The 12,605-nt window shown below is 37.3% G+C and overlaps 1 protein-coding gene across 6 annotated transcripts in view; it reads right to left on the bottom strand.

Moving 5' to 3' along the window:
- The window catches only part of SRBD1 (S1 RNA binding domain 1), a 134,047-nt gene that overhangs the window by 48,875 nt on the left and 72,567 nt on the right, over positions 1-12,605 (bottom strand). For all 6 annotated transcript variants that reach the window (XM_030499711.1, XM_030499708.1, XM_030499713.1 and 3 more), the window contains one exon: positions 3,912-3,994. In XM_030499711.1, the coding sequence (XP_030355571.1) occupies positions 3,912-3,994 (83 nt within the window). The remainder of the gene's footprint in view (positions 1-3,911; positions 3,995-12,605) is intronic.

Raw genomic sequence — 12,605 nt, 5'->3', positions numbered from 1 at the left:
CAGCTATTAGCTCAACCATTTTTTTTTTCCCTGAAGGAATTGCTACTTGAGAGTATTGCTTACAAATTCTATTTATTTGACAGCAAATACTCTAGCTACATGTGGAATCAAGTATCCTCCCACTTCAGAGGTTAAAACCTAAGTATTCTTTTGGGATGTTAATTTTCCAAATGTGTTAAAGAGTGAAGATGTTACCATGTACAAAAATACATCATGGAGGTCTTTGTGCTCCAAAACTTATAAAGACTACAACAAGGATGTTGCTTTCTCAATATCAGATATGGTGCACATTTTTTAATATTATTCATGACTCATCAAAAATTCTGATCCTTCAATACAAACTACATATTTTGTTCTTAGGCTACAAGTGAGTTGTAGCCTAAACAACTACAACTCACTGGCTGGCTCTTTCCCTAGAGGTTACTGTTTTTTTAGCACCCAGAGCTTTTGCACATTAAATGAAGAGCAGAAAATCAACCAAACTTAACATAGTCCATTAGCATTATTTCTCCTTTCTCTGCCTTATAATACTGATTCAGGTTTTGACTTTTAAAAAGTTTATTAATTTGATTCTCCTTTCACTTGAGGCTATTTATCTTTGATGGGGACTAGCAGACAGAGTGTTTATGCTAATGCTGTTTTCTTCTCCTATGAAAAGTTGGGGGTTTATTTGAGATGAAGGAATTCTTTTTTCTTCTTTAGGCATCTTTTTTATTTTTTATTCATTTTCTTTGCTCTGGAATTCAATTCCTTAACCGCAATCTTTGTGAAGCAGCTTTGTTCTCAGCTCTTATCTACATCTTCCAAGACCATTACAACTGTTGTGGTAATTCATCAGCCAAAATTCAGTTTGCAGTTTTCTAAAGTCTTTGGCCACTAACTGCTTCTTCCCCGATAGGAATTTAGCTTTGAACTGGCATGGGGAGGTGGCAAGGCAAACATATTCTGTATCAGACAGAGTCTGTGCATCATCTGCATGTACAACTACAGAAGAAATCATAGTAATATGGCCTGAAGGTGATAAATTAATTTTGGCTAGGTTCCTGTCTGGGAGGAAAGAACCATTTTCCTAATGAGATAAAGATGAAGGAAGACAAGGACCTTCAGGCAACTGGAATTTAGTCTGAGAGAGGCCCTAATAAATCAGATTGTGCTTCTCTTTGTTTAAGGAAGTACCTGTTAGGAGATCCAGGGCCTGTTTATTTTTCTCTGACAAACCTGATTTTCTTGGTAGTGCACAAACTCAGCCCTAACTTGAAATGAGAATAAAAGCAGGTGGTCAATTACAAGTCTCATCCAACTGATGAGACTCAATTTACAGAGATGTCCTGCTACCTGGAAACTCATATTTCCATACCTGAAATATCCAAATGATCAGATTTGCTAGGTGAACTTGCACTAGAAAAACTAGAAAGCAGTAATATTCTCACAAATACGCATGTGAAGTACCAAGAGGCCAGATGGGAGGAATACAAAATCCCATGGAAGCAGCAACTACAGAAGATGCAGTCCCTACACAGAGTACTCTTGGGGAAGCCCACACACACTCCACAGACTTTGAGAAAGCTCATATTGCAAGCAGCAAATTTAACACACACACAACCACTTTCCTTTAGCACTACTGATAGCAATAGCAGCTCCTGGCCAAGGGGATCACTCAGCTGAACGTAGAATGTTCCTGTACCACAGTCCTCTAGCAAAAGCTACAGCCTTCAACAGGCAGGTTCTGCTTCACCGGTTTAGTTAACCTCTGAGAAAAAGACTCCCAGAAGAGACAGAAAAATTAATGTCTCTGTCATTGCCTTTCAAGTAGAGCAGTTTGGGCCCTCTGGCCTTCTTAAACTGATGGAAAGGCCATATCCCAAGTCCATCAAAATTCAGGCTGCTGTGAAAGCAGTAGCCCCAGCTCCACTCCTTCCCAAGCCATGCACTGCTGCCCCTCCCTTATGGCAACCCAGGACATCACATAGCCATTACCAGGACCAGGATAGGATCGGGGCACATAGGCAGGAGTAGCAGAAAAAGCAGGACCACCCCTCCAGGGAGCTCGTGCTTTGATCGACATACAGTGAACATGCAACCGTCCCTCAAGAAACCACCATACTTCTTGTGCTATATGGCTTCCACAGTCATCTGCAGCAACACATGGTCCCAGCCTGCCTCTGCCTAAAGAGGCAGAGGTTGAGTGCAGGACTAATCTCTCTATGTCCTTCAGGACAAGAAGGGCAAAACCTGGATTTGTCAGATTCTTAAATGTTGATTTCAGGGTGTTTAAAAAATAGGTGTACAGTTACAGTGGGCTAAGAAAGTAACCACTTCTGTGAAAAGCCTGTTACACCTCTGATCTAGACTGCAGATTGCATATTTTATCTGAGAAATTAATTAAAAAGCTACAGCCAGCAATTAGATTATAAACTAAAATGTAATAGAACATTTCAAATTGTCTTGGATAGTATAAAATTCTGTATCTGATATACTCTTTACCTGAGGGATTATATCAGCTATTACTGGAATGATATTTTTAAAATTTTGTTTAAAACACCAACCACCTTCTCAACGTGCTGAGATTTTTTTTTTTTGTTAAATACTTTTTTCCTTAAGGCAAGGACCAACAAGTATTTGTACCATTTTCCATTACTGTTTTTATTGCTGCTATTGTTATAAATAACAGCAGTGGATCTCCACAAGTAAGGAAACCAGCTATGCTTCAGATTGAAGCTCCTCTTTCTGCCAGATGACCACCCCCTGATTTATAGCTGCCATCATTAAAGCACGTTTTCACTGAACTCTGCATATATACGTTAAAGAAACATTCAGGTTTTCAGCCCTTCAATCTAATTTTCCTCAAAAACTATGGTATCATTCATACCGAAAGATTAATTATATAAGTTAGTTATACTGCTAAGTTTTTCAGTTAGCAAGCAACACGAGTATATTTTATAGTCTGTGGCGACAGAAGTAGGCCTTGCAAAGGCAGTACTGCGCACTACCTCAACCAACCAAACTGTGGACCTCAGTTCTTCAAAATAAAACAGGGTATACACTTCTTTGAAATTTTTCATAGCACCTTTCTTTGTCATGCCACCTTTAGCAGTGGCAGTAAAGGATTCTAAGGCTAATAATTGCATTCTATTCAATTCTAACTCTCATGTGCTAACCCAAAAGCACAGATCCAGACAGTTCCATGCTTTCTGTTCTGAATTCTGCTACAGCCTTTCAAATTTACTTAATTACTTACATTCTATAGATTCAAAAACACAGAGAAAACCACATGCTGAATTTTCTTTTTTTTCTTTTTTCCTTCTCTATTTGGGACTTAAGCACATGCATAAATGCTTTCCTGAATCGATGCCAATATGCTATAAAATGACAATAACTTCTCAATACCATTCACTTTGTAAAGACACTTTGAAGGTAGAAGTTACTTCTCAGAAATAACCTACAAAAATGTATGAGTGGTCAAACATTTTCTAATTCAGCTTTAGTAAACGAAGACTTCAAAACAGATACTTTTATTAAAAACTTCTAAGAAGGAATGCACCTAATAGTACAAATTAATGGCTTCTAAATGGAGGACCGATACTTCCTTGTATTCTACACAAAGAGCTAAAACCCCATTGCTGTAACAATACAAAGAAGAGAAAACTTTACATATCAGGTTACCTGTCTGATTTGATGTTTCTAATAGACTATACATCTGGCTACAGCCATTTCAGTCTCAATCACAATCATTAAAAGCAGAGATTAAAAAAGGAGGCAGTTTATGTCTTCTAAGTATTTACTACCATTCTATTAACTCTACAAATGTCTCTTTAAGGACACATAACTAGCTGACAATTATAAAGCAATATCTTGGTGTTGCTCTGTATCATGATAGATTACTTAAGATTAAATCATACATATTATCTTACCTGATACATTCCAACTCCTATGTGTTTGGGCTCAATTTTCACTAGTTCAGCTAATGGGTCTTGGACGCGTCTAGCTATGGAAACTGAAAAATAGAATTAGAAAACAACTATGGGTTTCACATGAAAAGTCAGAATCATGTAATTGCTTTAGCTTTTTTTTTAAGTCTTCTACATATTAATGTCTTATTTTGCATTTTAATTGAATAACTCAAGCAAAGACCTAAGGAGATTTCAAACTGTAATTCTGACATTTAGAAAAGTTTTTTCAGGGCACAGAGATAATAAATAGACTGTGTACACTAAATATTTCCCTTGTATCCTTACTAAAAGTACACAGAACATTTAAAATTAAACTCTGAAATATCCTTGAACCTTAAATCACAGATATGTAGAAACAAACAAACATTTAAAAAAGAATGGAGTAACTGTTCAAAGACTTATTGATCTCATATAGTATTTCGTTAAGGTATACGTTATATACTTTTATATAATATATTCATCTAATTCAACCACAAAATTCAGTGTTCTCTTGGAAAATGGTTCTTGGATTTTACTAAACTGTGCACCAAAACATGTCAACTTGCTGTCGTTGTTATAATCATGTTTAAGGAAAAAAAAAAAAAAAAGCCATTTCCAACATTTCTGGTGCCGTTAAAAGCACATGGTAAGAACATCTGGTCTTCCAAATCCAAATGTTGAATCAAGACTGCATTTTTTAAGCTTACATTTATTGAGAAATTCTTTAATTACTGAAATCTCAGAAAAAAACCAAACCCAACCTTACTTGCAAATGTCAGTTCTCAGCCTTGGCTTAATTCTGCAGACACTGGGTTGCATTCAGTATTTGCAACTGTGCTCCCTCCCATGTGTATTAAACTAGAAGAATTCAACTCTACCAGTGTTACGTTTACAAGCTTTTTCTCCTGACTAAAGACAAAACAGGTTAGCTGGCTTAGAAGCTCTTAGAAAAATCATTCCATCTAGTGAAGTGAACACTGATGAAGGACAGGAGTGCCTGGAGATACTGCAAAAACCTTTCTAAAAAAGGACCAAACGCCTTTCAGAAAACAAACAAACAAACAAACAAAACACCCACACAAACCAAACAAAAATCCACACAAAACCAAAGCCCAAACTCAAAAAGCAGAAAACCACAAAAGCAACAACAACAAAAAACCAAAGCCAGGCCTTGTTGCAAAGACTGCTTTTCCTACCATGTGCACTTGTGCAAGAATAAGAGAAATGGGGTGGGACAGAAGAAAGCTGTGATCCTGTATAAGCTATCCCCAGCATCAGCCCCACAGCTGGCACCAGTCACTTCAGGAAATATTTCCTAACATTTATTTTACATTTAAATTCCTTTTTAAGCAAATCAAGAGAGGGTTAGAGGAAGAACAGGCAGGAGTCAGGAGTGATTATATATAGATATATATATGTGTGGTGGTTTGGTCAACAATACATAATGTTTAATTCAGAAAATTGGAAGTATCTCCAGTGGTCAATAGCTGATTTTATACACTTATGTGTATAAAAATCATGAGCATGATTGTGATTATCATATGCATATAAATATAAATATCTAAGCATGCTTACAGAATCAGTGTTGCTTATGTTGGACAGACCGTTTGAGGACAGGTATCATCTCGTCTAACACCCCTGCTGAAACAGGCTCTGCTAGAGCAGGTTGCCCAGGATCTGATAGAGTTGGGTTTTGAGTACCTCCATGGATGGAGACTCTACAACCTGACCAAGCAATCCATTCCAGTGTTTCACCATTCTGACAGTAAACAAGTGTTCTGTTGTGTTTAGATTGAATTTGCTATTCCAGGTATTTATACACATTCATAAGATCCCCCTGAGCAGCCTCTTCTCCAGGCTAAACACTCACAGTTCTCCTGACTTCTTGTATCAAAGGTACTCCAGTTCCTTAATGATCATCCTTGATGATCTTACAGGTCTTTTCCAACCTGGTTGATTCTACGATTTATCAGCTATGCAGGCTCCCCAGACCACAGCTACACAGTTCATTGATTAAATGCAGCATTAGAGATTTTACTTCTAAGGATTTGCACTGCTAAATGCATAGTTAACATGAAGTTCACTGCTCGGTCATGCAAGAGTTTTCATATCCTTTATTATCCATTTCAACATATGCTGACAATGGCAGTTTGCTAGCTAGGCTCAGAAAGCACTGTGCTGGTGACATCTGATATGGCTGCTTCTCTGATAGAGAAGTTCTGAATTCAAAGGCAATCACATATGTCTTCTTGTCAAGAAAAAAAAAAAAAAATCACAAAAGGCTAACCAGTGTAAGTACACTGGTTATCAGTTACATGAGTATAGCTTACTGCAGAAATGCTTTCCTGTAACAGTAATTCATATTAATTACCTTGAAATACTAGTGGTACCTATCACCCCTCACTTTACAAACAAAAGTGGAACAAAACACCAATGAAAGTAGTATTGATCCAAACCAGGAGACATTTAAAACAACGTATTTCTTCTGAATGCTTTTATGTCTATGTATAGGTTCTATACTCGTCTTTCAGCAAGCTTTCTTTAATTCAGTTTCTTTTAGTTCCACTTAATGGCAAAACATATTTCAAAAGTTACATTTTAGATAAGCTGAAAGCAAATATCTCTCACTGTCCACATCTCCTTTTATATCTTTTAAAAATAGGCAACTACACAGATAGGTTGATACAGGAATTTTCCAAGCATAACCTTCTCTTGGGAACCTTCAATTAAAAAGTAAAATTTAGACTCTTCTTGTCATAATAGCTAGGTTGTCAATGCCGTCATATCCCTAGGAGGCTTCCAGCGGAGGCGTAGGACCTGATCCAGCAAAGCACTTCAGCACAGATGCATGTTGGTTTTCCCACCAGAACCAGCAAAACTATTCACATGCATAACGTTACGTAGACATTTAAGTGCTTTCCTGGATGAGGCCTAACAGTCACAACACCAAAGCGCAAAGATCAACTAACAGTCCGTTATACGATTTAAGGGATGTGGCTCCTACAGACAACACCAGCAGGACAGCCGATGTGCAGAATTCTCACAAAAGTTGCAATTTTATTCCAGAACTTTTAGAATTCAAAATAAAAGAGAGCACAATAGGGAAAAAGCAAAAGTTGTCCACATTCTCTCTAGGCACAAATTCAGCCAAGATCAACATTTCTGTCTCTTGTCCAGGCAAAACCACTTTTTCTTTGTTACAGTACTAGCACACTGCAATAGATAGATCTTTTTTAGGGGGCTATGAGGCTCTGCTCTAGCAATTTGATCCATGTGGCTGGACTCTTACAATACAAGCAGAATATTACTCTGCTTGTACCAAGAGGGCTCTGCAAAAGTACAAGGTCTGCTACCATGGGCCAGAGACAGTAAAACCTGATGGTCTTACATTTTCCCCTTAAAAATTAATTCAACACATTTCAGAAGGTTTTTTTTAATATTAAAATATTTTACACTGATACAGGTATTGCCTAAAAGTATTTGTTTATATGCTTAAAGTACATTTCAGGAACGTAATGTTTTTCTAGAAAAAATGCATTTTTAGAAGACTGACAATGAAACAGGTAGCACATTTGCACTTCTACAGTTATTGAGGTATGCTTCACTTTTGCTCAAGCAAATAAAAAATAAATTATATGATGGCATGCAGGGCAAAGACAGAAAAACAGATTTCTCAAAAGTAATCAGCAGGGCCAAACACGAAATGCTTGAGATGTCATTCTTAAAATACAGTAGTCTAAGTAAAATATGACACCCCCCCCCCCACTCTATTCAATATTAAACAGGGTATTAAGATCAGGATGACATGACCCTCTTAGAAAAATCACAAGAATTGCACACTGGATAGATGCAAAGCTTCAAGTTGTCAATTAAGAAGAAAACATTATTGTAATACTTGGAATGACAGTAACATATTGTGCTGCCACACAGTAAACCCATGTAAAATTTTAAAGCTTAGAGGGACAGGATGGCCTAGGTGGTCCTCTGACTTTAATGTAGATGAACTTTGCCTCCAAATGCAATGAGAAATAAAGAAGGTTACAGAAAGCATATTTACTGAAATCCTGTCTTGTCAGTTGGACAGTTTCTGCCATTTTGTAAGAAAGGTGATTTAACTGTTTGGTGGTCTCAATTCACTCCATACTTTGGTTATTTGACAAGACAAACCCACCAGATAGTTAAGTATGTTTGCCTGTCAGCGATGAAGTGCAATGACAGCCTGGTGGGCAAAAAGCCTCCGTAAGAGTTACTTGCACAACTCACATCAGTCTCAGTGTCTGATCTTCCTAAAAAATAAGAAATTATATTAAAATGTTTTGCTTCATAATGGCTAATGAGCAGATGTGCCCTCATGAACTTGCAAACATACTTAATTATCTGGCTACTCCTGTCTTAAAAAGATCAAATCTCTCTTAATTCTAAACTGACAAATTTAAGACTATTTTCTTCACACATACATGTCACACAACTTTGTTTTTACTAGTACTTTCTACTGCAAGTGATATCATTTTTCACAGGGGTTAAGAAGGAGAGAGTTTCCACTCTGCAACACTGATAATAGTTTTCAGGCTAAATCTTTTCAGACAAAAGATGGAGAAAACTGCCCACTCTCAACAGTGAGGGGCAAAACCAGTATAGCATGCTTCCAATTACTTCTCTAGGTGGTATATATACAAGGCTCATGTCAGCTGCCAGCCCTAAAAAAAAACCAAACCAGAATTAGTGCTAACTTCTTAATTAGGCTACCTGCCTCCCTTCAGTAATGGAATAAATCTAAAGCATCACCATGGCCCAAATCAGGCATGCACACTCTTTAGGGTACAAAGGCAGCTAGAAATCTTGTCAACTACGTAACTGATTTTTTTTATAAATAGTTTCAAGTACTGTGCCTGCTTCAGGGGCAGCCTGCCAACTTCTGTATTCAGACAACCACATATTAAAATGTTCCCCTTTTGCATTGCTCTGTGTAAAAGCCACACCATAAAGCAAAAGCTTAATGGCTGTAGATAGGGAAGGAGTGAAAATGAATGCACGAAGTTCTGCCAAATGCAGTGTGAGAGACTACCAGGAATGATTATGGGTGAAAAAAGGAAAAAAACATTTCAATTTCTTTCAGATACAGTGGCATTCAGATGCTGCTTGCCACCGCAAGCAGAAAAATATTTTTGGCCAGAAGACCTAGACAATGGCATTCCTTCCTTTAAACACTCTGGTCTTTATATAAGGATAAAAACATGTGCCAGTCAATAACTGACAGTTTAGCCACTTCATATGGATGGGAGCATTCATTTGTGTTTTGAAACAATGTGAAGCTTCCAGACGTGAAGACAGTGGATAGTTTTACAAATAACTATATGGTAACCACAAACTATTAGGCTATGATTAGTTCAACCTCAATTTTGTCATAAATGAGAACATTCTGTATTTTTATTCTAAAACCTCAGTATTTTGTTCTTGCTGAGACACGCTGCTACAGCATCCAAGTAACTCATCCCCCTCCTATTTTAAATCAACCTTTGCACCTTAAAAGTCTGGGTTGATATTTTGATGTCAATGAAATAAAAAAAATAATATATTAAGGTAATCAGAGACTCACAAATTCATATGTAATTACTATCAATATATCATACCAGGCTAGATATGGAAACATTACAACTTATTTAAATCCTTTTATAAAGGCTATTATTGTGTTCAAGATCAATTACTCTCCATAAGTATCTGCAATAATGTTTACTCAGTGATCGATTGTTCAGGTTTCCTGAGTCCTGGAAGCTTTCTATCCTGTTGACCTGAATTTCACCCTCCTTGCAAAGGATACAGTGAAACGTACAGTAGTCTTTTCATTAAGCATTCTTTCTCAGTAGGTCAGGATTTGTGACAGAGTTTTGAATCCTCATATATCTTCTTGGTGGGTTTAAAGTATGCAATTTATTTTAAGCAACTGCTCAACAGCTGCATTTCATCCAAAATTCTTCTGTGGCAAGTGAGCAGGTTTTTGTTTTAAAAAGGTTACATTTTAGTTTACTCTTAACTCCATAAAACTGATAATCTGTTATTTGCCTAAGATTAATGAAATAATGAATGACAATGTTCTATTTATTTACTACAAAATCTTTAAAAGAGATGGCTGGAATACAAAAAGGAACTAAGAAATACATTTAAAGAGAAAACTGACATGTGAACATTACAATGCAGCTTTTTTAAGTCACTATTTTTTTCTTAGAAACACTCTCAAAACCATTTTTATAAGTATTAGTAATTTCTGTATCACAGGATAGTAGCAGGGGCTTTTATCCCAGGTGAGATCGGAGACACATAATCATTTAATTGAAGCCTGATGTGATTTTTCTGTCACAAAAATGAGTTAGAAGATGGTATAAATTCAGGGGGGGGAAAAAGGAAGGGGGGGGAGGGAATCTTTCCCCATCTGTTCAGCCTAAAAGGTAGACATCATCAGTATGTTTTTCACATTCAGACCACTGGTACTGATTTTAACTGCATCACCATGCCATTGATTACTGATGCTACTAAATATAAAAAATTACTTGAAGTTCTGTACTTACAAGGGTTATTCATTTATACCAACAACAGAAATTAACCTCTTACAAATGACCAGAATGATGTCCTTTCTTATGCCTATAGTAGGAAAAACAGCTTTGCTGAGTAATGCATACTGCTGTATTAAAAGCAAACCAAAACTCCTCGAGTTGAAGAGCATCCTTGTACTCTTTTTTCCTCTGACTCCACGCTTTAAAGAAGCAACAAAACCTTCTAAGGAAAACACACAGACACACAAAAGCACAGTTACATCCAGAGGGAAGGAAGAAAATTGTTTTCATAATTCTTTTATGCTAAGGGAAACTGGCTTTATCGGAGCAGAGACTAGTGCTCTGCTTCTGGAGATTGGTTTTAGACAGAACCGGTGCGGTATTTTCAGTTTGTTCAGAACTGTAGAAAATGATGCTCTGTAAATAAAAGGTAAGTCCATCTGCTGAAGTCGGATACCTCCGCGATATAAGAAACAGGTATATGAAAGGAAGGCAAAGTGAATGTCACATCTTTCCACAAAGCATGCGAAGTGTAATCACACACAGGTGCACAGAGAATAATGCTCAGTTGAGACACACACACACTACTCTCTTAGCATAGTTTCAAAAGAACCAGACAGAAGAGTTCTCACCTGGCTGAACATAATCTCCTGTTTTAATTCTGTAACAAGGCAGAAGACTAAGAGAATCTAAACAGGTCTTGATCTTGCAGATTACAAACGATTGAACTCCTCTACTCCAGCCTACTACTATACTCCACAGCTTCAGAGGAAATACAGTGCTGATGAGTAGGATGTTAATAATTATATACCACTTCTCATAGATGCCATAAAGTTTGCACAGATCAGAATATGTTAGATTCTTGTCTAGAACAACAAGAAAGTGAAGATTACAAACATCTCTAACACCTGTGTAACAACCCACTCAGATTGTGCCACTAGTTTTGGGAAATTCAAGCCTATTTTTCTCACTCAAAATCCTGATGCAGGCACACATGTCTATGCAAAGCTGTGGGAGTACCAGTCATTTTCAGGCTATCTGCACTTAGGGACTGTTTTTTTTTAATTATCCATAGATTCCCTATTAATTCTGTTTAAACAGAATAGTAGAGCTTAGCCCACACCTTGAGATGAGCTTCTGCTCATTAGTAGGAACTGGGTCCTATGGGGAGAGAAGGAACAAGCCACTCTTTACCTATTACTGCTGTTCATCCATTTTGTTTCTAACCACTGCATCTTTTCCCTTCCAACAGTATAAATAAACTCATTCTCAAATGCTACAGAATGCAGCAGATGAAAGGCGGAATACAAGTTCATTTTGTACTACTGTAATTGCACACAACCCAACCAAATGGGCTGGCAAAGTGTTTTAATGTATAAGAATTCAGTGCTTGCTTTCCTTTCTTCTCTTTCTGAAAACTTATGGTGGAACTTGCACCAATCCTCTAAGATTAGCCGCAGAAGAAAGCTTCTACTTAGAAAGCAGTGCAAATGGTTTAACCATAGGACTTCTGTCCAATAAAGTTTTTGAAAAATGACCTTCTCTCCTCAGTAGCCAAGGGGGAATAGTGCTCTTTTAAGAAGATGAAGAAATTAGCTCAAGTAGACATCAAGGCACTATGTCCCACACATCTAATCATCAAATTGTTTTACTTTCCTTAAGATAAAGTCAAAAGAAATTACATTTTTTCTTGTCTCTACCTTCTACTTGCTGGCCAGCATGACAGCTCTGAACTGTATGTCTCTAACAGCACCCTCAGGAACAAAACCCTGCAGCATGACAGTCTCAAAGTCCTAACAAGCCCCCAAAGCCTATAAGGCTTTCTTTTGCAAGGAAAAGTGCAAGTGGTGTGCTGAACTTTGAGTGTACAATAATCCAATGCATTCTGCCCTGTGGAGAGGAGACAAGCAGATGGGATTTGACAATGCTAAGGCAAGCTGCGCTGTGTGACCTTTTGCTCTCTCGGATTCTTCTTTATCCTCAGAAATCACCCTTTAGAAGCAACACAGTTTCAATACTGAATCATAACTGTGCATGCAGCACAACATGCATGCTTGTCCATTTAGTATTCCAAATCTTTGCAAAAAAGTAACTTCAGGGAATATTTTATCTACATTTGTTGCTTCCT

The sequence above is a fragment of the Strigops habroptila genome, chromosome 10, assembly GCF_004027225.2.
Source record: "Strigops habroptila isolate Jane chromosome 10, bStrHab1.2.pri, whole genome shotgun sequence".
Taxonomy (NCBI): domain Eukaryota; kingdom Metazoa; phylum Chordata; class Aves; order Psittaciformes; family Psittacidae; genus Strigops; species Strigops habroptila.
The sequence above is the reverse complement of the archived record's forward strand: the minus strand, read 5'-3'. Positions and strand labels throughout refer to the sequence as shown.